This window comes from Astatotilapia calliptera, chromosome 22 (genome assembly GCF_964374335.1).
Source record: "Astatotilapia calliptera chromosome 22, fAstCal68.1, whole genome shotgun sequence".
Classification (NCBI taxonomy): Eukaryota; Metazoa; Chordata; class Actinopteri; order Cichliformes; family Cichlidae; genus Astatotilapia; species Astatotilapia calliptera.
In genome coordinates, this window is record NC_137442.1 from 12,632,278 (window position 1) to 12,655,144 (window position 22,867).

General features: G+C 41.7%; 1 protein-coding gene across 4 annotated transcripts in view; it reads right to left on the minus strand.

Annotated features, from left to right (window-relative positions):
• rbms3 (RNA binding motif, single stranded interacting protein) overlaps positions 1-22,867 on the minus strand; it is a 291,822-nt gene that overhangs the window by 22,876 nt on the left and 246,079 nt on the right. For all 4 annotated transcript variants that reach the window (XM_080296737.1, XM_080296736.1, XM_026155390.2 and 1 more), the window contains 4 exons: positions 19,849-19,955; positions 10,954-10,997; positions 8,515-8,611; positions 4,609-4,656 (listed from right to left, as the gene is read on the minus strand). In XM_080296737.1, the coding sequence (XP_080152863.1) occupies positions 4,609-4,656; positions 8,515-8,611; positions 10,954-10,997; positions 19,849-19,955 (296 nt within the window). The remainder of the gene's footprint in view (positions 1-4,608; positions 4,657-8,514; positions 8,612-10,953; positions 10,998-19,848; positions 19,956-22,867) is intronic.

Genomic DNA, 22,867 nt, shown 5'->3' on the forward strand with positions numbered 1-22,867 from the left:
GCAGAATGTGTGTGTATGCATGTGTGTATAAAGGGCAGTCTGCTGTGTTTGTAGCTGGTAGTTGATACGAGCACGGGTCATAAAGGGAGACAGACTGGTATCTATGATTCACTGTCAGCAGTGACAGCTGGGGTTAGCACCTACCAGCCATTTGGTGACAGAAAGAGCCAATGGAACACAAAGGGGACGGGACCATGGGGACTTATATCGCCACATGGCTACTGCTGGCATGGAGGCATGATGAGATGTAGACAGTACAATGTGGCTGCTGGTTAGTGGCTAGTGCCAAAGGCTTCAAGAGGCCCCATGACATAAGGCTGAAAGATGGATGACCATCAGGCATCGCATGGGCTGGTAAAGAATAACCCGTATGGGCCACACGTATGGCAATTCATAACACATACAGTACATACAAACATGTATCGGCAAACACGCACAGTTACCCAAGCATAGATGATGAGGCAGTATATACTCTCTCCATGTGATGACAGACAAACCACAACACCACATGGCCGAGAGCCTGAGAAGATGCCAGAAAATGAAGAAAACAGTATGCACATTCAAGCAAACGTGTATTCTTGTACTGTGGATGCACACGCACAAGCAGACATGCAAATGTATTTGTGTAGAAAGAATGCATGTACACACTAAAACACAAACGGGCTGCACTGCACATGCTGAGCAGTTATACTATTAGAGGACTCTGTCACGTTTGTCATTCACCTTGTAATACTGTCTACCACCTAAGACAGCTTCATTTTCACAACAGGGAGACTCAGCAGCAGCAGCAAAAACAGCAGCTTGTTAGCGAGCTAGCTTTAATCCAGCCTGAAACGAGTGCCATAAGGAAGGAGCATACCTGCCTGAGAGAACTGCAAAGTATGGGAGGGAAGGAGGTGGCTGGTTGAGTGAAGATATGTGCAAAAAAAAAAAAAAGGCAGGAAGTTGTGTGGCTGAAAGGCAAACTGGGCACCTCACAGGGCAGCTGCAGCTGGGTGTGGGTGTGTGTGTGTCTGCTGGGCTGGTGGCCTGCTGCGACCAGATTACATGTTCACTGTCCCACAGCGGGAGTGGAAGTGAGATGGGTAGGACTGAGTGGTAAATGGCCACAGCGGGGAGCCACGCGGCTGGTTGAGCACTCCTCTAGTGAGTGAGTGCCAATGTTTCCCAGTTTGCTCAGTGGCAGGGACTCTAAAGCAGTTGTCTTCTTGACTGACGCTTACAATGTTATCCACATTCGTACGGACTTCATTAGCCAAACTTGGTTTTTCATTCTGAACCATCAACAGCAAAAGCTAAAAATATCATGATGTGAAAATATCAGGTAGTGTGTACTGATTTGTGCCTCTGTGCCGGTAACAATGAACCGATAATATTTTGGCCGTCAAAGTTCAAAGCTAAGGTCATTAGGAACTCACAAAACAGCTACAGTATTCAGTTGTAACTCTAGAATTCTAATCATATAAGAGGATAACATAAACTAATGCAATTTTATCTAACACTGAAAGGTCATTGCAAGGTCACCTTCATTGGGATATCATAAGGTTCTCCCAAAACTCTAATTTAGGAAGTAAGGGGAAGAGAGAAGGATTTAAACTGGTGGAGGCATACGACCCCGGTATCTGGGGAAAACAAATTTAATTAATCTAACAGTCTACACAAAAAAAATAATGACTAATTACGCTGGAACTGTGTGTTCTTACTAGTTTTCTCCCTATTATTATAACACTTTTGGGCTGGTATCTACCCAGTGTGTAAAATATTTGTTGCAGTATAGAACTCTATAACCCCGGGTTATAGATCCAAACTGTAAGGTGCTACCTATTCACCCATATGCATATTCATTTGCTCATTAGTACAGAATAGTGAACCTCGATATCAAAGCATGACTTAAATTATGCGGCTGTGAGATTCATTAGAGGTAACTTCAGCAAAAACTAACACAAGTTACCCTGAAGCTGGTCATTTCTTTTCCAAAGACAAAATAACTTATTGTATCAATAAAATTAGAACCACAGTGCAGAATTTACATGCATATTATGAACCATACTGTGACGCAGAGTCCTAAAAATGTGCTTTATGTAGAAAAAAAAACTTCACTGCACTCCCTTTTCCAGGCTAATAGAACTAAGTACCCACCTTATTAAAGAAGTATTGAGATTTTCAAAAAGTGAAGCTTTTTTTAAAATAGTGGTAAAGAATCAGATATATTTGCCCTTGACTGGTAACCAGTCTTTTTCTGTGAACAAACTGAGAGCAATGAAGTAGATTGAATACGCTTCAGGGGCCACAACAAGCCTCAAGCAAACACTAAAAATCTCTGGCAGAATGATTTAAAATCACTAAGAAACAAAATGAGAACACTTATAGAGCTTGGATCAATTAAAAACTCAACCTTAAAACAATTTGGTAAACCACTAATGTGCTTTGTTGTTATAACAACAGAGAAGGAAAAGTATTTTCAAGCAAGAGTGCGGGTGAGGCTTCAGCGATAGGAAAATAAAACTGGATGTGCAAGCGGGGGTATTTCAGGAAATGTGAAAAAGCCTTGAGCCACCTCTCCTGCTTGAAAATATGTGCAGCGATTTATTGAAACATGTAAAAATACAAGAAAATACAGTATATAACTCTGCAAATACAGATCGTAAAACTCTAACGAGCTTGAAAATCAATATTTGGTATGACCACCTTTATTCTTCATGACAGCCTGAACTCTCTTGCTCAAGTTTTCTTGTCGTTTCTTCAGGAATAGTTCTCCAGGCTTTTTGAAGGGCATTCAAAACTCTTCTTTGGATGTTGGCTGCCTTTTGTTCTGTTCACTGTACAGACGATCCTACACTGCTTCAAAAATGTTGAGCTCTGGGCTCAGGCGAGGCCAATCCATGACTGATGGCAATCCATTGTGTGTTTTTCTCTTCAGGTATGCTTTTGCTGCATTGTCACTGTGTTTGGGATCATTGTCATGAAAATGAAGCTCTTGCCAATCTGACACTTTCCAGATGGTATTGCATGGTAGATCAAAATCTGATGGTGCTCTTCTCTGTTTATAATTCCATCAATTTTGATAAGATCGTTAACACCACTGGCTGAAATACAACCCCGAACCATGATGGCTGTAAGAGACTATATATATATATATTTGAAATTTGGATTCATTACTCCACAAGACTTGGTGCCATTGTTTTTTAGTCTAATTCTTGTGTAATTTAGCATACCTCAGGCTTTCCTCTCTGTTTGTCTTCCTTAAGAATGGCTTGTTGACAGCCATGCGTCTACTTGATAAGGCTTTAGTAAACAGTAGATCAACTGGATCAACTGAAGGGCCAGATGCACCTCACAATTCTTTCCTGTTTGTTAAGAGCATGGCTTTCAGTTATACCAGGTTTTTGGCTAATCGCTCGTTCTATGCCTGTCAAACTTTTTTTGTTGCCGTTTTTCATGAATTTGAAGAAATGGGAACAAATTATGGCTGCTAGTAACAAAGTCCCTGAAGGTACTGTTTAAAAAGTGGTTCTCTGCTAAGTTTTTTGTTATGTGTAGACACGCCACCAGTTCATTTCTTGAGCTAGGTTCCTTTTTAAGATTGAATGATTCCCAGGTCAATGCCAAGTAACTTAACAAAGAAAACATTTATCTGAAAATGGTCAGGTACAAGGACTGGATTGAAAATGAGTGAAAAAGCAGCCGATGTCCAAAGAAAAACTTTGGAAGACCCTCATGAAGCTCGAAGAACTATTGTTAAATGCCACTTTAAAAAGGAGAAGAAATTCTGTACAAAGAAATGAGAGGGAACGTTTGCACTGTACTTCTCTGTGAAAATGTAATTGACCTTGATTTAAAGAATAACATCCAAGAAGGTTTCGTTTTTACTAATATTTAGGAAGTAGGACTTTGCCAGTTATTGAAATGTTAAAATGTGAAATTTAGTGACCAGTACAAACCTTCTGAAGCTTCTCTGTTGTCTCTCTTCAAAACAGAACTGAATGTGACTGAAGGCAATGTGATTACCTCACCGTTAAAGACCGTGTTGCTCGTGAGCTAAGTCTAATTAATATTAGCTTTTTTCCCCCTTGTCTGCTGTCTGGGATGGTAACCTCAAGCAGCAGTCTGTCTTGTGCTGTGGTCTGGTAAATGACTCTGAATTGCTTCCTGGCACTACCAAAAACATATAAACTCCACAAAGCCTCCCAAAAATAAAACAAAATGTGTTTGTATACTTAGGAGAGATGGAAAAATGTGGTTATCAGAATTGGGTAAAGTGCTTCGTATAGTAACTCCAGGACCGAAATGGTGTAATCATTTGGCCAGAAGTAATAGTGGCCAAGTGCATGTTAGAAATTGAGTTGCTTTAACATTTAGTCTGCAACGGAAGAATAATGTGGCTTAAACGTTTTTTCAAACAGAATCTTTTTCTGGTCAGTCACATTGTGCTAAATATAAAAATGTCTCCATGTCGTAAACTATTTTCAGGATAAATTTAAAAATAAAAAGTTTCGATTAACAGCAGATCAGACTAGTTGAAAATCTGTGATGCGCATCCAAAGGGTGGATCCCCAGCGGGGACTCAAGGGCAGCTGCAGTACTTCAGGTACATGGTGGAGTACTTACTGTAGGTTGCATAACATATTGTTGATGAGGCATCCACGTACTCTGGACCTGAGGAGAAATATAGAAAATGTAAAATGATGGTGGCAATATAAAATTTTCCTTTGTCTTAGTAAGAGCTGAAACGTATCCCACATAATACAATAAATGCAATTCAAATAGTCCCAATATGTTCAAATACTCTTCAGTCTGTAAGTCTTAAAATGATTGTGCTGGTTTTAATGCACCAAAATGGCTGAACTTTACACAGATTAATTTGTGCCAAAGAATTACTAGAAGAATCTGAAAGTCTGGAGGCAGCCCATCTCCCTCCTGCCTTCCCATTATTGCCGGCAGTACGTTGTGCGTTGAGCCCGTAAAATGAGTCTTTTTCTGTATTATAAGAATATTAAAGCTCTGCCCAGTGCTGTTGGAGCAGGGGTGAAAGGTCAGGGACAGACCTCTAGAGAAGACTCACAAAATACAAAAAGCATTTTTGTTTTAATCTCAGCATAAAACAGAACAAAGAACTTCAACGCTACAACCAGAGGAAAAAAAAAAAACAGTGACAGATATGCATATTTACAAATGTAGATTCAAAAGTTAAAGAGATGGAGAAACAGTGACAGTGGAAACTATAAAGAAACCGGAGGAATGGACGATGAACAAACAGAGCTTTTATGCTGGAGAGAGGAATTAGACAGCTTGTAGCAGACAAACACACAGACTGGCCACTGATCCTGGTAAAATGATTAGATTAAACAAAGACAAACATGGAATAATCTGCTGTAAGAGCAATCAATCCTCTGAGCCAACCCAAATGCGTGATTTGGATCCATACCTAAACAAGCCTGATATTCTATAACGCGGTGCCAAGTCTGCTTGTTTATACACGGCAATATTTGTTCTCCCCAGCTGAATGGGACAGCAGATAGACACAGAGAAAGCTTATATTTAATCACTTGTCTTCTGCATTTTCTAACTAAGATATTGCATGACCGTCATGTGATTATTGCAACAAGAAAGGATGGCTTTACACTGGGCTTAAGGAAAAAATCGTGAGAGAATCATGGTGAAATCTTTGCTGGGTAAATAAAAAAAGCCAGTCTTACATATACTAACGTGAGGGAGGCTCACTCACAATTTATCTGAAGCAACCAAAGATGAAAAAGTCCAAACCTGAACTGATAAGAACACAGTGAACACAATGGGAGGCTAGTCCAATCCACTGAAAAGAAACAGACAAAGAGACCTCCAACATATTTACTTCATAATCTCAGCTTCCTTTTCAATTTTGTTCAAAGCCCTTACGTCAGATCTTTACAGCCTCCTCAGGTGTTGTACAGATTCTTATATTATTAGATTAATCTCAATTCAATTCAGTTTTATTTATACAGTGCCAAATCACAATAACAGTTGCCTCAAGGCACTTTATATTGTAGGTAGACCCTACATTAATACATATCATATGACCCCCTATGAGCAAGCACTTTGGCGACAGTGGGAAGGAAAAACTCCCTTTTCACAGGAAGAAACCTCCGGCAGAACCAGGCGCGGGGAGGGGCGGGGCCATCTGCTGCGACCGGTCGGGGTGAGAGAAGGAAGACGGGATAAAAGCACCTCTCAAACAGTGCAATGTACAGCAATGTTGTAATGTGTTTCCTGATAGCTGAAAATGTTGTAATGCACTGATAATGTGTCCTCTGGGTTTGTTTGGATGCTGAGAGATAAGTCCCAGTTTGCCAGCTGTGAGACAGTTGTGTTCACTCATTTTTTTACTTTTGGAACCAAACACTACCATCTTAGGTTCGTGAAAAGACTGTAGTTTAGTCCAAGTTAACAGCAGATATATGACAAATGCGTTTATCTGTGGGATGTTAAAAACAGCAAAAGGGCTGATGAGTTACAGCATTAACCACTTCAACAGGACTTCACTCCCAGACATCTCCCAGATAAAAATAAACCAGAAAGCCAGAGACTGATCTGTTATCAGGCAGGAAAGAACGTGAGGGAAAACGTGCTAAGTTGCTAAGTGTAACACAAAATATAAAGAGATCCAAATGACTGCTTTTGAAGATTAGAGTTAACTGACTCGACCTGAGCTGGCTTTTCCCCAAAGCACCAAATTACAGCTTTTACAGAGTTGCTCAGAATTACAGCAGGTAGAGTAATTCTACATGAACATTAGTTTCACTGTGAGTGAAGGGTAAAATGTGCACAACCTAAGAAGCTCCCTACCTCTGGCTGAACTTCACAGCTTATATTATAATTTAAAAGAGCCTGTCAGCCAACAGGCCAAAAAGCCGGTAAGTCAGTTGTCGAGCTGCATGGTCAGCCAGCTGGCCCTCGTTCCAACCAGTCACACGTAAACCCAAACAGCCAGCCAGTTAGCTAGTTAGTATGCCTGCCAGCCCCGCGTCCTATCAGCCAGCCACATATTTAGTCAGCCAGTGAGCCAGTCTGTATAAGCAGTGATGTAAACCAGGCTCACGGCTGGCTGGCGGTACTCGTTGAAATCTTGGTAGCGATCTGGCCTGGACTGTCTCCTGTCATGCGGATCATCAAAGTCGTTTTTTTCCAGGAAATGAATCCAATCGTTATTGAGGAGCCAAGCATAAAGAACGCCAGAGTACCGCTGTTGGTATGGGTCATTTGCAGATCTGATAAATCAATTCTATCAAAAGCTCCAAAATATCAACGCGACACAAACATAAAAGGAGGAATGACACATACAGTCATTTCTGCGCACCTTGAGATTTTCATTACAAAGGCAATACTTTTCATCATAAAAGGAAGTGATTTCCTTTTGTCTTGCATATATATCTGCCTGGCTTGTCTTCTCCTTCTTTCTTCCCCGTGCCTCTTTGTACTTGAGCAGAAGATGAAGGACTCACCTTCCTGCCGTGACTGGCTGAAGGGCAATATTACAGGAAGCGGCGGCAGAGCTGCCCGATATTGAAACTGTGAGGATTAATATTCCTCAAAAGCCTGGCCATTGTTTTTGATAAATCAATTTGGGAAGCCTTCCGAGAGCGGATTAGAGGCGCGCCCTGGCCCACTTTTCTCCCTCCTTCTCTCTCCTCTGCCCCTCCACCACAGGTACTGGACCAGAGTTTTAATCAAGCGTGCCTCAAAGACGGGCGCCGCAACCTTCAGCAACACCCCTCCTCTGCCCACCCAGCCGTGCCATCGCCATCACCTAAACCTACTCTTTCTCTCTCTCTCTCTCCATCTGTCTCTTCTATTTTCTTATCTATCCTTCATCTCCTTTCTCCTGCTCTCTATCCTCGTCTTTCTGTCTCTGCATACCAAACAGAGGCGATGTTAAACGATAGTGTCTGATCGAGAGGGCACAGTGGCAGCGTCTCTTGATGTTTAGATTCGGCAAAGGGTGTTGCATGAAATGCGCAGTGACGGAAAATAGTTAGCGCTCCTGACATATCACAGGGCCAATTTTTACGATCCCGCTCTGTTCTGTTGCATTACTCCACTGATCGCAGCAGTGAGGAATGCAAACGTTCGCTCTGGAAGTGGAAGGACTGGTGCTGAAGCTAGGAAAATAAAATAAAAAGAGATCGAGAGAGGGAACAAAAGAGGTTTGGACTACAGGAGAGAGGAAACTGTTTCTTTTTCCTAGATACTTTCATTCTTGATGGGTGTGTTTCTTTTTTTCTACCTTGTCAGCCTTTTTAAAATCCCCCTTTTTCTTTGCCGCTTCTGTTCTGATCCCTGGCGTGTTTGCTGCCTACGAAACAGATGTCATCAAGCACAGCTGGAGCATCGAAGAAACAATGAGGGAAGAAGCGAGAGCCTCATGCTGTTTTGAAGCCCACCCCCTCTTTTCCAACCCAAAGTGCACAAAATACACAAAGTATACTCTCATATACATACACACAGAATCTACCCATATTCCAGTGCATTATGGCCCACCTGATATGTGGAAACGGGGGAAGCAGCGATGAAGGGCGTGATGGAGGTCTGTGCGATCATGCGGTTGGTGGCGATGCTGTAAGGCGAGGAGTAGAACCTGAGCCGAAAGGAAAAAGGAACAGAGGAATAGATTTGAGTAACTAACAGTAGAGAGAATACCTAGTTTATTTGCATTGGGTGGTTCCATGTTACGAGGCTATTAAACGACTTTAATAGAAACATCTGAAAAATGTACAAGACTATTGAGTAATACAGAATATTTGGTATGCCTCAAATCTTGCATTAATGACACTTGTAAGTGAGCAGCAGGGACTCCTCAAGGCTGCGCAAACAGGAACGTAAATTCAGTTGCGCTTAATGCTCAGGAGGGCTGAGGTCAGGTGACTGTAGAGGGAAGTCCATGACAGTCAGTACTGCTTGATTGGCCTGAAAGGTAATTTCTTCAAAGCTTCGAGGTGTGCTGGGAGTCATTACCCTTCTCCACACAGCTGGAAACCAGAGGGTGTGCATATGTCTACAGAAAGGACTGCAGCTTCTAAGTGGACGGGGTGTGGTTCGTTTAGTATAGGCGTCTAACTCTGGAGCAGACAAACATCCTCTGACTCGATTACGTCCACTGCATTGTTGACTGTATGTCTGATGCAAGGAATATTCTCCTACTGCCTTACATAAAAATGAATCCATCAGTAAAATGAACTTGTCCATTCTCCATGGTAAGATATATGGTATATGCTCATTCACAACTTGGCCTTGTTTCCCTCTTCATCCTCTTCAAACTGCTATTAAACAGCCGTCTGTGTTGCTTTTCTATTTCTCAGTGAGGCAAGCTTGATGTGTCACTCTTCTCATGGTGTGGTTTCTTTTGGTCTGCTTGCTTAAACTTTAGTTTCAACTTCTGAATATTTGGCTTAGTTCTCATACTGGAATTTACTTAATAGAGCAATAATAATACGCTGGACAGCTGATGGACGGCCATATCTGCAACGGATTACCGATGCACTCAACACTGGGATATAGTCAAGGAAATCTTTTTCTGTGTACTTGGAGACCTTCTTTGTGTAATTGAAAGACTTTATTTTAATGCTGAACATCTAAAGGTGCTGAATCTCCCCGAGATCCCCTGGGAGGTTAAGCGGGATGTCCAACAGTCTCAGCAACAATTGATGAAAATCATAATACTGGCCAAGGACAGGCCAACACTAATTCTGTAACGAGCCTTGAAATCACTACATACAGCATCAACGGCGACCAGATTATAGTTTGACTTTAACGGTCCGGTGTTGTGAAAATGTGAGTCAAACACCAGCAGCTCAAAAACAGAGTTTTCATTGTTTTATTATCCATGTCAGATTGTGCAAAATGTAAAATGATTTCAATGAATGTGAATGACACATAAAAGTGATGTTGTGTAGTTTGCTTAGTAGTTTGGAAACTTTGGCAGCTTGATTAAATATAAAAGGTCAGTTTATGACAAAGGAAGGAGCTACATTAGTTTTCACCCAACGCTGGGATCGTGTGCAGTGTTTCAGTTTTTCTAAACGTCTTTTTGCTTTTGGTTTCTGAAAGTATACAGTTACATTTTATGCAAATATTAACACTGAGGAGGACATGTAAATTAAGTCCCTCAATAATATATATATGCATTAATTATGGGTAATTTGCATTATAATTATATACAGCACTAAATTCACCAATTTGAATTTGAACTATTTATGTACCTGTAAGAAATGTAAAGTAGCATTTTTTTAAACTATGCATTACGTTTTTTGTTTTACGTTATTTTTCTTCTTTTCTAGAGAATGATTATTTATGTATATTGTTTTTATTGCCCTCTAAAAAATCTGGTTCAAGGTGCTGAGAGCGACACATTTTTCTCTTTCTCTCGCAGTTTTGTATCTTTGGGATCATAAGTTGAGGGATTTATACTGAAGTAGGCTTTTACATTGCAGGGCGTATGTAATGAGTGATGCTATTCATCCAGTGTTGTGTTTTGGTTGAGACTGACTCACTGGAGGATAAGTGGTTTAGGAAGTGGGAGTGAGGTGCTTCCTGTGAATGACTGAGGACAGAGGGAGATAAAGGGGAGCCTCAGCATTCTCCTTCCTGTCTCAGCACCGTGGGGAAAAATAAAACATGACGCCGGGTCATTTATTTCCACAGCACCATGACATGAAGACACACATATCTGAGTATCCAAAGACACACACACACACACACACACGCACACACACACACGCACACACACACACACACTCGCCATTTCTCACCTGACCTCACCAGTGAAAACCGATATCTGAACTCCATATAGATTTCCTTAATCAAACAGTAACAAAGTGCAGACACTACATTAATCTTTGTGTATGACAGTAGTATCGACTGGGGTTCTATGAGCCAGGAGGCGAGTGTATTAGCTGGTGCCAAGGATAGATCAAGTCTTACCCATTCTGCATTGCAGCAGGATCATATGTTAACGCCATGCCAGTCTGAAAGAGAAAAAACAACAACAAATTATACGGCCTATCAAGATTCATACAGTATGGGAAGTAATATTAAAATGCTGAAGCAAAAGAAAATGTGACAACTTGTCCTACATTACCACCTTTTATATCAGTTTTTTCAGTGTGACAATGTAGTGTCATCTGCTGTAGTAAAAAGGAGAAGGCAACAAAAGCAATCAATCTCACTCTAAGTGAGAAGCCAGTTTCTGATATTTACTGACAGACAAAAATGAGGAATGGCGATTTGCAGCGAAGCAGCAAAACACACAGAAAGAAGTGGTCAACACTTTTGTTTTAAGCCTACTTTTCAATAATGACCTAAACAAAGCCAAAGAGAAGACTGTGGCTGGAACACAGTTTGATCAATGTCTTGTCCTTCTTTTTTACAAAAGATGTTCTTCCATAAATTTGGTGACATGATTTCAAGCTGCATTTAACCCTTTTAAAGTGTCTCTTATTTAAATGTTTATATGTTGTCGTAAGTCGGACACTGATGGCTTTGCTGATCGAACGTACTTCTGTGAAATACAGTTAGAGCCATAATTTGTTGGACAAAAATATAATTTTTGTAGTTTTAACTTTATAGACCACCACAATTATTTAATTGTATAGGACTTAAGTGCAGACTTTGAACTCTAATTCAAGGGGTTTTACAAAGTTGTTGCATAAACGCAGTTTTCAAGGCCACATGAGGCTTACTCTGTTATTATTCAATAACAAATGAAACAGACATAATATCTGAAGTTGAGCGAGGCCATCCTCATAATCAAAAACTACAATAAATCTATCAGACAGACAGCAGAAACATTAGGAGTGGTACATTCTTAAAAAGAAGGAACGCACTTGGCCAGAGCAAAAGGTCTGAAAGACCACACAACAAAGTGTATGATGACAGAGGCACTTCCATAGCTGCGGAAAAACAACATCAAACATCTAACCAAGCCAAGAACACTCAAGGTAATAGGTGTATTTTTTGTCAAGGTCTACAATCAACACAAATGTAAATGCAGAGAGTTTACAACAAGCCACTGATTACGCTCAAGAACAGGAAGGCCAGATTAGGATTTGCCAAAAAAACATCTAAAAGAGGCTGCACAGTTGTGGAAAAATTCTTTGGACAGATGAAACCAATATGGAAAAATACAGACAAGGAGAGAAACCGCCGAATCCAAAGCATACATGTGTCATGCTGTAATTCCTAAACAGTCCATGCGAAATTTTTGTGAAATTCCTTGATGTAAAGTTGAATATTTGCCCTTCAATTGCATTATAATTGTTTGATTTCACGTTCACTGTGGTGATGCACAGAGGCAAAACTATATAAATCACGTCTTTGTCCAGCTAAGTATTCAAGAAGGTCACAGAGTAATTTTCTGTACATTTAACCACTTCTGCTACCTCTAAATCACAGTGTTTTCCCCGTACGGGCTACTTGTATGTCACCTGTACGTCAAAGGCAATGCTGTTGATATACTCCTGCACTATTGTGACCAAGATAATTTGCTGTACATTTATTGTACTCGAAGAATAACTTGATTAAGATCCTGATTGTTTTTGTCCAAAACAAATGAAATCAAATCCAAATCATCTCATTTCAAAGTGGAAAAACTGACAAGTGACAAAGCCAATGTGAGGGAAAGCTTAGTCAATAGGACAAAGTGAATTAGTATCGAAGACGCGCTTTTCTATTTCAACCACGTATCATCGTGTTTTTATGAATGAGAGGAAATAAAGAAATGGCCTTTGGAGAGAAAAGAGAATGAGTGGAAAACTGAGTTCCTTGTTGTGATGGTGTGTGTACATGTGTCTATGTAAGTGTGTGACAGCAAACCTATCCATGAGTGTGTGTCTGCGTGTGATTGTGTGAGGCCCTTTTTTAGAGTCCAGGAGAGAAACCTGTGTGCCGCAATCCTTCATCTGCATTCCTGAAGGTTCTCTCCCCCCGAGGAGAGCTAATCCGATTTCTTTTAACAGGAGGCTGCTGAGGATGGCAGATTTCATCAGCATACACACATGCACACACTACACATTTACACACACACACTCATTTTTTGCCCTTCCTTTCCCTCACTTTGCCCTCCCTCCCACTCCTTTTCTTCTTCAACATCTTGTGTTCTCCTTTCTCTCTCTCCGTTCCTCACTCCCCTCATCTCTTAATCTACCCCTCCCATCTTCCTGTAAGTCTTTTGCCCTTGTTCCCCCAGAGGGCTACCTACACTGAGCTATACAGTTAAGGGAATAGTGGCTCAGAGGTCCAAGGGGATCAGTGAGCCTGGACCGAGCCCTCGAGAGTGAGCAAAAACACAGACTCTCCACCAAATGACAATGTCCTTGCTTAAACTAGGGATGTGTAGGGATCCAGGCATGGACGGACCTTTGTGTCTAATTTTGTGTATTTACACAACTGGTTGTAAAAGGCTTTCAGAGACGTTTTATATCAAGCTGTAAAGGCCGAATGCAGCCACTCAGTCCATGCGCTTTGTAATTATTTTCTACTTTAAATTTGGTTTTGCATCTGTGAACATCTCTTTCTGTAAATCCATACATGCAAAGGTCTCTGTGCATGTATTTATACTCTCCCTTTACATGAAATCCAAGATCAAGAGAGTTGCATTGCACGCCTGTCAGCATGTTTGCGTGCGCGAATGTGTGTTCCCATGCTCGCTAATAGCAGCGGCAGACATGGCCAGCTGTCTCGGTGAGGCTGATAACTCCCCTAAGTGCTGCCCTTGGTTCCGCGTGTTGATGAATTCCACAGCAGAGAAGCTCCTGACCGGAGGACCCTGCATAGCCAGTGACTGATTACTGATGCAGTTAGCTTTTGGCTCCGTCAAAATGAGAGGAAAGGAAAAGACACAGACAGACTGTGTATCCGTCTTAGCTTGATCCAAGACTGCAGAAAAAAACTTGACTTTAATGCTGTACAGACCCCGTGAACAAAGCTTGGCCCTGATAGAAGCTCCCATGAACAGACCTGACTTTCGAAGACCAAGTGGCCGTTTTTTCATGCTTATGCAGTAAATAAGACTTACTGTACCATGTATTTTCCACTAGAATATGTTCTCCCTTCTATGTAAATGTAAAACGATAAATATGCCCTACTGTACCCACAGTAAAATCCCAAAATGTAGCACAGTGACAGATGGCTCCAAACTCATGAAAAAGCCATAGAGTATGACTCAGTTGTTTCTTTCTGTAGTCAATCATTAATTCAAGTTATCAAGTTTAGCGAGTTGTGAAGAATTATTTTGCATTAATATCATTTCAACTGTGCTCTAGGGTTTACAAAATGAATTATACTAATGTAGTCTCAGTGAAAATGTGAATGCATTTTATCATGGCAATAAAGCAGCTTTTTTTTTTTTTAGCATATTATGTATGAAAATGCATGTATGCAAAATTGTGTTTAACAGAGTTAAAAATGTGAGGACAGCCTACACTAGCGGTTTTAAAGACGTCACCTGTTCTTTCCTGTTGCAGAAGTGGTTTTCATACTTATTCTGACACCTGGGCGCCCTTCAGAAGCTGAAAAAGTTCACAACTTTTTAACTCTCAACAACAACAAGAAGGAGGAGCAGCTAAATTTTAGTCTAATAAAAGACAGCTCAACAGCTAGTTGTGTTTATTTTCTTGTGCTTAAATCATATTTTGAAAGCCGTTTTCAAAGATGCACCACAACCCTGAGGCTTTCTAGACATTACCCTGCACAAAAGAATGAAAATGTTTGGCAAACATTAGCCAGTCTTTACACTGCCAGCTTTCTAGTACAAAATCTGTCCAAGAGCATGGATATGGAGCAGTGCAGATAAAAGTGTGAGACCATGTGAACTTCCTTCTGCAGGCAGCTCCTTCGCCTAAACCGAGCTGAATATTTCTAGTAATTAGGACCCAGCTCATCTGATAAATCTCTTGCCGTGTACTGCATAGGAGTAAGGGCAGCTTCGACTCGATTCTCCCAATGTTTTTTGGTGTTCATGAAAACAGCTCCACATCCCCACTCCGTGCCCCAAGGATGACCCGCCAACTCCTTCCAAAAACCACAGGAAAACCAAGTCGAGTCATCGTCTCTGTGTCCTCACACACGCTGACCCGCTCCCTCCCTTAATTTTTTGCCTGCTATACACACATTTGCTTCTTCTGCCTTGTGGCTACACACACAAACACACACAGGGACATCTGTCAAGCTTTCACACAGACTGGAAAGCCGGATGTTTTTTTTTTCATCCACACTCATTCCCCTAGAGTAGGTGCTTGAGAAGTGTGACTTTGAAAGTTTTTATGTGCGTGTGTGTAGGAGTGTGTGTTGGTGTAAAAGAGTTAGGATGTGAAGAGAGAGAGACAGAGAGAGAAGAATGAGCACCCATGGCGCTAGGCGCGCGAATGTGTGGTGGAAGAAAAAAAATGCAGTGACTAATATGTTTGTCAGCATGAGACAGCGAGAGACAGCACTTTCTAGACTCCCACTTTGGGTAGTTTACAAGAAAATCTGTCATATATTTCTCAATCCTCACCACCAGCCACCCTGCAGCACTCAACCCCTTGTAACTCCTGACTGATCATGCAATGTGTTCCCTCTCTCTTAGTCTCAGTGAGTCACTTGCTCTTTCTCTCTCCATATGTTGCTGTGGGATCTGGGAAGACTTCAAACACAGGAAGAGGAGACAGTAGACAAAATGGAAGAGAAAGAAGCTGTGAGGAGGGAGGGTTTAAATATGGGTGGAGGAAAAGGGGGAAGAGTGATGGAAAGCTAAAGATGGCGGTAGAGTGAGATCTATACTGTAGAAGGAGAAGGTAGAGAGACATGTCGGAAGAGACAGTAATGGATGGCGTAGGCTGTTGCTTCGCTTCATCTGTCTGCCACAGGGAGCGGAGTGAGGAATGGCCTCAGTTCTGATAAACAGACTAACATGTGATGGCCATCTCCCATCTCCCCTGCCCACAGCTGATCAATGACCACACAGAGGCACACACATGCTTCTAAGGGCCATCCACTTTATTCTAAGTGTAAATGTACGCAGAATGCACTGCAGTATCACAGACTTTATCTGCAGGTGATCTGAGTTGCATTGTGATCAATGTTGGCTGTAATGCTTTCCAAAGTAATGCATTACTGTAATCATATTACAGTTCTTCAGTAATGCAGTCATTTACCAGAATTACTGTACTAAACAAAGGTTCATTACAAATTTCTTCTATCAAAACTGTTTGTTTTCCTTAAGTTGATTTCGGTTTGGGTGCAGGGAGGAAGAAAACGGTGGAGGGATGTACAACTTTTGAGGACTGGAAATACCACAGGAAAAGACAAGAGCACGGTGGTAGAGTGCAGACTTCACTAACAACAGAAACAACTGCATTATACAGCTAACACAACACGGGCTCTTTGCAAACATCTGCACAGACAGCATGCTAACAAAAAACTAGCAAAGAGCCCAGAGTGATGTTAAAGCTGAGTGTTTGCAGACTCCCTCAATAATACAGGGATTTTCATCCGCATGTGGAACTGTAGCCTAAGGTTTAAAAACAACTTGTAACTATGTGACAGTAAATTTTGGGTAACGCTGGTAACGTTGCAAGTAGTATAACTAATGACTTTCTCTCGGAAATAATCAAGTAACAAACAGCATTATTTTTAAGAAAAGTAACGAGCACCGTATAATGCTTTGAGTAATCACCCAAACATTGGACAGGATGTGACTCACGTGTAAATGCAGTCTGTAGAGAAGAACAGATTTTCTTAAGAAAACTGTAAGGTCACCTAACTCTGGCTGTTGCTGGCATCCCAAGGGAGCTCAGCAAAGACACAGATGTGAAACAAAGCCCATACAGCAGTATACCTTTCCCCGACCCAAGACCTGCCATGAATGATGATAAGTCTGCTGCCTCTGTCTCCCAAATCTGTAAGCAACACTGTATAGCAAAGTCAAGATTATATAGATGCCTATTCTTACCAGATGTAAGCACAAAGGTCTATTATTAGCTCTCAACATCAGCATAATGTATCAAAGCGAATGTTAGGTCAGCAGTCTGTATCATGTTGCTGTTGTTTAACCTCTATATGATGTCGTCTTTACACACCAAACAGTCGTTTTCATATTAAACCACCTCATTCTCAAATACTTTTTTAGCTGGTCTGAGCTTAAAATAGAAAAACTAATTACGCAATCATGCTTTAAGACAATACAAGAAGATATATTTTTTAATTTGCTCTCATTTCTCAAGTCCTTTTCAGAACTGATAAAACAGGGTGGCATTTCTACGATTTCCAAACTTAAAGTTTGACAGAAAATGAAATAAAGCACAAAGGTGCCTTTAAATGCCACAGAATGTACACAGAAAAATGCAGTTCACAAAAAACTGGAGATGAATCAATACAAAAACCAATTATTTATTCTCAAGAGGCTTTAATATTGGATGCATGCAGTGGGTGTAAATCTGCAGAACTTATTTTCTTGGTACAGGGTTCTGGGAAATCTGTTGGAGTGAAATTATGTTCAAACACATAAATTTGATGAGCAGCTTTAAAACAATAAAAACTAAAGTAAACCGAAGCTCAAGTCTCCCTAAACCCACATTTATACCTCACTTTTTGTGGATTGCGGAGGGGAGGAGAGGGTTATGATGCAAAGGAAGGTACGGGACGACAATAGTGAAAGTTTCATGCTGAGACACTTACAGCATCTTTTTTGAATTGAATTTGAAGGACAGAAAACTAAGTAAATATTCTTCTTATGAGCTTTTAGCTCAGCCTCTGGGTGAACTCAGAATTCTTAAGAAACTCTGAGTCTCTAGTTTTTCCTTTTTTCCTCAAGTCTCTTCTTGTTTAAAAAGCCCTGAGATACGCTGAAAACCCAATCTGCTAAAAACTTTACACTAATTAGCAAACATATTTGTCCAAAATGTTCATTTTTAGTGTTGTAATTTCAAAAGTGTAGCAATTAAGGCACAATTATAATCACAGAGAAATCTAAGGACCTGGTAAAGCGAATTAGTAAACATATTTTACAGGCTAATATATCACGTCGAAGGTCAAGTGTCTGTATGCAATGCAAAGAATGCATTATAGCAAAATGAATAAATGTTTGTGTCTATTTAGGCTGCATCCGTCTCCTTTAAAAGGAAGCATCTGATCACTCCCACATACACAGTCATCTCACCGAGCTGACCCTGCCAACCTGTCAATGTGTGGGCCTGAGGGGATGTAGCAATGTGATTTAGGTGAAACACGCTTCATTGGTTTATAGGTGTTAGGCCTGCTGAACATGTGATGGACACACACACACACACACACACACACACACACACACACACACACACACACACAGAGCCTGTGTAGGGAATACAACACCTACGTCTTAATACATGCTCAATAATTCAGTGAAGGAAATCCCGGAAAGTTGATTCTGTTCATCTGGACGAAGTGTTTTCAGTGGGAGGAATGTTTCCTCACTCTTCCAACTGACTTCTTCATTCTCAGCTGACTGCAGCTTTCCTCAACCTTATAAACAGTTCAGTTGCATAACCACCAAAAGTAGCACCATTGACTAACAGTGAGCCATGAGCTCAGTTTCATGATTGTTGTCATGACCATTGGTCGATGGCCATGATAATTGTTCACAGAGACTTGGAGAATGGCTGCAATTCAAGCTTTGTAACACAGTGAAAGATGTAGTCATGGCAAAACACAGAAGAGCTACCTCATCCACCTACAGGCCAGTGGCTATTCCTTCAATGATGAGGACGTGCACACATCCTGGGCAGGTATGGCTCCTGGTTTGAGCGGGGAGTAAAGGAGGCCATTTGAATGTGGAAAGGGAGCAACCATCGCTAAAAAGAGGAGGAGGCAATCTTCTGACAATCATGAATCTGAGCTGAAGAAATCACTTGGATGAGAGATGAAACTGTATCCTCCACCTACTTCTTCACACATACTCACAAACTGCGTCTGCAGCACACACTAAGACGTATGGAGAGTTTTTCTTGAAGGACAAACATTCCATCTTTCCTCCTGTAACTTGCAGTTTCAGCACAATTGTCAGACTGAGCATGTGCAGCTGCACGTGTGTGTGCATTCTGTCTCTTCTATATAGTCCCGTCTAAAGCAGTCGCGTACTTGTCTCCTCTGTTCGTCCTTTCCAGTATATCCTGTTGGTAGTCTAAGAAAAGATTTTAACCTCGTATCTACATGTTACCATACCGTTTCCAGTTTCAGGTTTCCCAGCATTCTGCTGTATGGTGGAAATATATGCACTCAGTGAGGTTTGAGATGCAATTTACATGACAGCACATATACATCTGGAGACAATTTGATCGATATGTGGGCTATTTTTCTTTTCTTTTTTTGAAAACATCTCCATACATGATAGTAAATACAAATGGCAGGCGGTAATACTTTACATTCTGCCAGATGTTTTAGCCAACTTCTTCTGATCCCTTGTGAGCAGGGTGGAGCCATTTCTTAGAAATACCACTACCTCAGATGGTCATCTAGAGATGTGGTGCTACAGTAGTTAGTGGAGTGTAAGTGAGCGGTGTTATTTTGTCAACTCATCCGAATAGCAGCTTATATAGTTTTTAGCACATTTACTCAATTTTATTGCTATTTTATTTGTGAATTTAGCTTCCAGGTGAGATAAAATCTATATATAAAATCTATATATATATATAAATATAGTTTAAATCACCAGCAAACCTAAAGGAGGTGTATGTAAAGAGAGGCATTTGCCGAAGAAATCTTTATGTGATTTACTATTTCATGAATTGTGCTACACCAAAACCCTGTGGAAGAGTTTTTTTCCAGTTGCGAGTGAGAAAAATAAACACTGGCGTAACATCTTACCTCGCCTTCTCTGTGCCACGGCCTTCCATTCTGAGGGTACTTGCTCTGGCTTTGGCGTTTCTTCTGCCCTCCGTCGGCAAATTTGCACAGCAAAGGCTCCGTGGGAGCTGCAGAGAGAGAAAAGGACAAAATCATGTTAGCAGAAGTGCATTGTGCGACCTTTCCAAAAAGAAAGAAGCCCTTTTGAACTGTGTCCTTTGTCTCTTCTTCTACCACTGCATCTCTTTCTCTCTCTCCTCCCCCTCCCTCCGCTCTGCCTTCCTATGGAGCTCCTACACAAATTCCCAGTCCGGTGATGTTGGCAGGCCCTCCCTATCCTTGCAACGGCTGGCAGCCTATGAAAGAGCATTGCAAGGTATTGTTGAAATAATAATCACAGTAATCGCTCTTGTAAATACCTCTGAGATGGTAACACAGGACCGCTCTGTCAGCCAAAGCTTATTTCTAGAAGGCGTTCCTGTTCCTGACGCATAATCCCTCCGTGTTTTACTGTAACAGCCATCTCCTCTTTTATTTGAAATTTTTATGTCTTTTTCCACTCAGCAGCCATCAGCGTGAGCACCTCACTGGGGTGCATGGTTTGAGAAACGGCTGATATAGACGTTACTGTGCTGTTCTCGGTGCAAACACTAGGGGCAGGCTAAGGGTCCCCGAGATGAAACCGTTACAGAGGATTGACAGATGCTCTAACTTCAGAGCTGGCTTGAAAATGAAACAGCTGTCATTATACACATTAAAAAAACAAAAAAGAAAAGAGCCCCCTGAAGAGCGACCTCATCTAAGCTGTATCTGCATCAAAAGCCTTTTGTATGCATAATTACCAATGAAAGGTCAATGAAAGTGTTGCGATAACCTAAGCCTGTGTAAAGATAACTTGTGAAAGGGCAGTTTCCCACACTCGTGCTGCAGGTGAGCACCTAAAGAGGGAAAAATTGGCTCAGGCAGATGACTTTCCTGATGAGATAGTGCAGAGAGGAAAAGCAAATCTGAAGACAGTCAATCTGGAGAGAAGAAGAAAGAGTAGGGGGGGAAAAAAGCATGAGAAATGAGCGGCTCGCTTGGCTGGGGATCTGGGGGTCTTCACAGTGTCCGTCCCCTTTTCAGTCAGCGTCAGCGAGATCGGAATCTCTTAAGACACAGACTGGGGAGATGAAACAGGGGAAGGGAGACAGTTGTATAAACAAGCAGAAACACAGGAGTACAGAAAGCGTAAAGAACATGAAACAACAAAAGGAGAAGATGGTGAAAGAGATAAGGGAAATGGCTGACCAAGGAATTAGAGTGTGAACCTAAACCAGGATCAAACCCTGGGAGAGTTGTACAGTTCAGCAAAAGTACAGTACACACAGCGCCAACAAGTTTGTCCAAACACTGAACCGATGCTGCTCTGCACCTGGCGGCTTAGGAGAGAGCTGACGGCTCTCCTGTCAACGCATTCACATTACAGGCCTGGCAGCTTGTGACACGGAGGCTTTGTGACGACACTGGCCAATGATGGGGGCTGTCTGCAGGAGGCTGAGCAAAGGGACCTTTCATCACGCCATGTCAGAGATGACACCGAGAGAATTGTTGATGCTTTAATCTCTACTCCCAGATGTTAGAGGTGCTTTGGGTCCTGATAATAATGCAGCATCACAAGACAGGAGAGAAAAAGCTTCTGTCTAGACTGACAAAGCACTGACAGCCATGAAACAACCTGAAGTTAAGTGAGCTCATGACAAGCGACTTTGTCAGGCGATAAATTGATAAAAAAAAAGAAAAAGGAAAGGCCGAGGCGTTAATGAGCTAATCAGATGATTTGCTTTTGCATTTAATTTTCTCTCATGCCAGGAATGTTGCTGCTGAAAATATGTTTTTGTTAGTTACAGGAGATGTCTGAGATGCAAATGAGATGAAGGCTGTGGAGCTTACGGACTGCATTTATGTGGCTAAAGGGGTACTATGGGGCTAAATGCATGCAAACAAACTCTGGAAAAACAGCAAAAGAAATTTACTGTGTTTCTGTGCCTTTAGGGTCCACTACAGCACCAAACTTTTCAGTCAGCCAAAGAAAAAGTAGCAGGGAAGGGAGAGCGCATGAGACGCTACAGGAGAAAAACAACAAAAGCTCCTCCAAACCTCTCCTTTGGCGCTGTGGGAGATAATTAGCTATTGGAGAAATTTGGAGAATCTGACATAGAGCACGCTGACGTTCCCCCAGTGACTACATCCCCAGTTCCCACAGCGAACTAGCCCATTTGTTTAAGACTCAAGCCCAAGATCAACAGCCTCGCACCACCCCACCCTCCCTGTGAACACACTCACCCTTCTGTAGCCCTGAAACACACACCCTCCTCCTGCCCTTAAAATCTCTTTGCTATAACCTTTGAAAACACACAAAAATAGCCAAAGACACATACGCAGAATAAGCCAGTGCCAGGCTATAAACCCTTCTAGACCTCTCGCCACACGGCGTCATCCCTGGCACGGCCCAGAACAAACTGGGCCACCGACTACGTTCCAGCTTGCTGATCCTGCGTCTTTAAGGTAAAGGCTTCACGTAATGCCTAATTCACTTTGGCTCCAGAATATGTGTTTTCGGGGGCTTCTTGCTATGAACTAATTTACTGCCCCTTTAATGATTCGACATCATGGGAAAAAGACGAAGTAGTTTTGGTCAGAGGTCAACAACTGCCGCTAACAAGGTGCTCCGTGGGAACCCCTAATTGTTTTTTATGTGGGTTGCTGTAGGAACTGGTAAACACGTTAACGAGGGGTGGCTGCGGACATGCGCACATGCATTATGGGCTTTGAAATATGCGCACCAAGACCGACCACAATCACGCACGCACATGAAAGGGGAGCAGTTTAGTGAGAATAAGATGCCTGTGCTGCCAGCCTCATTTGATCATAGCCTTGGCTCAATCATGCTCCTCAATGTGCATTTGGCTCTGAAAAGATAGTCATGGCATTCTGCACATCAATAGACGCATTACCAACAGACAAAACAAACCAGCAGAGGCATGGAAATGCACTTGTG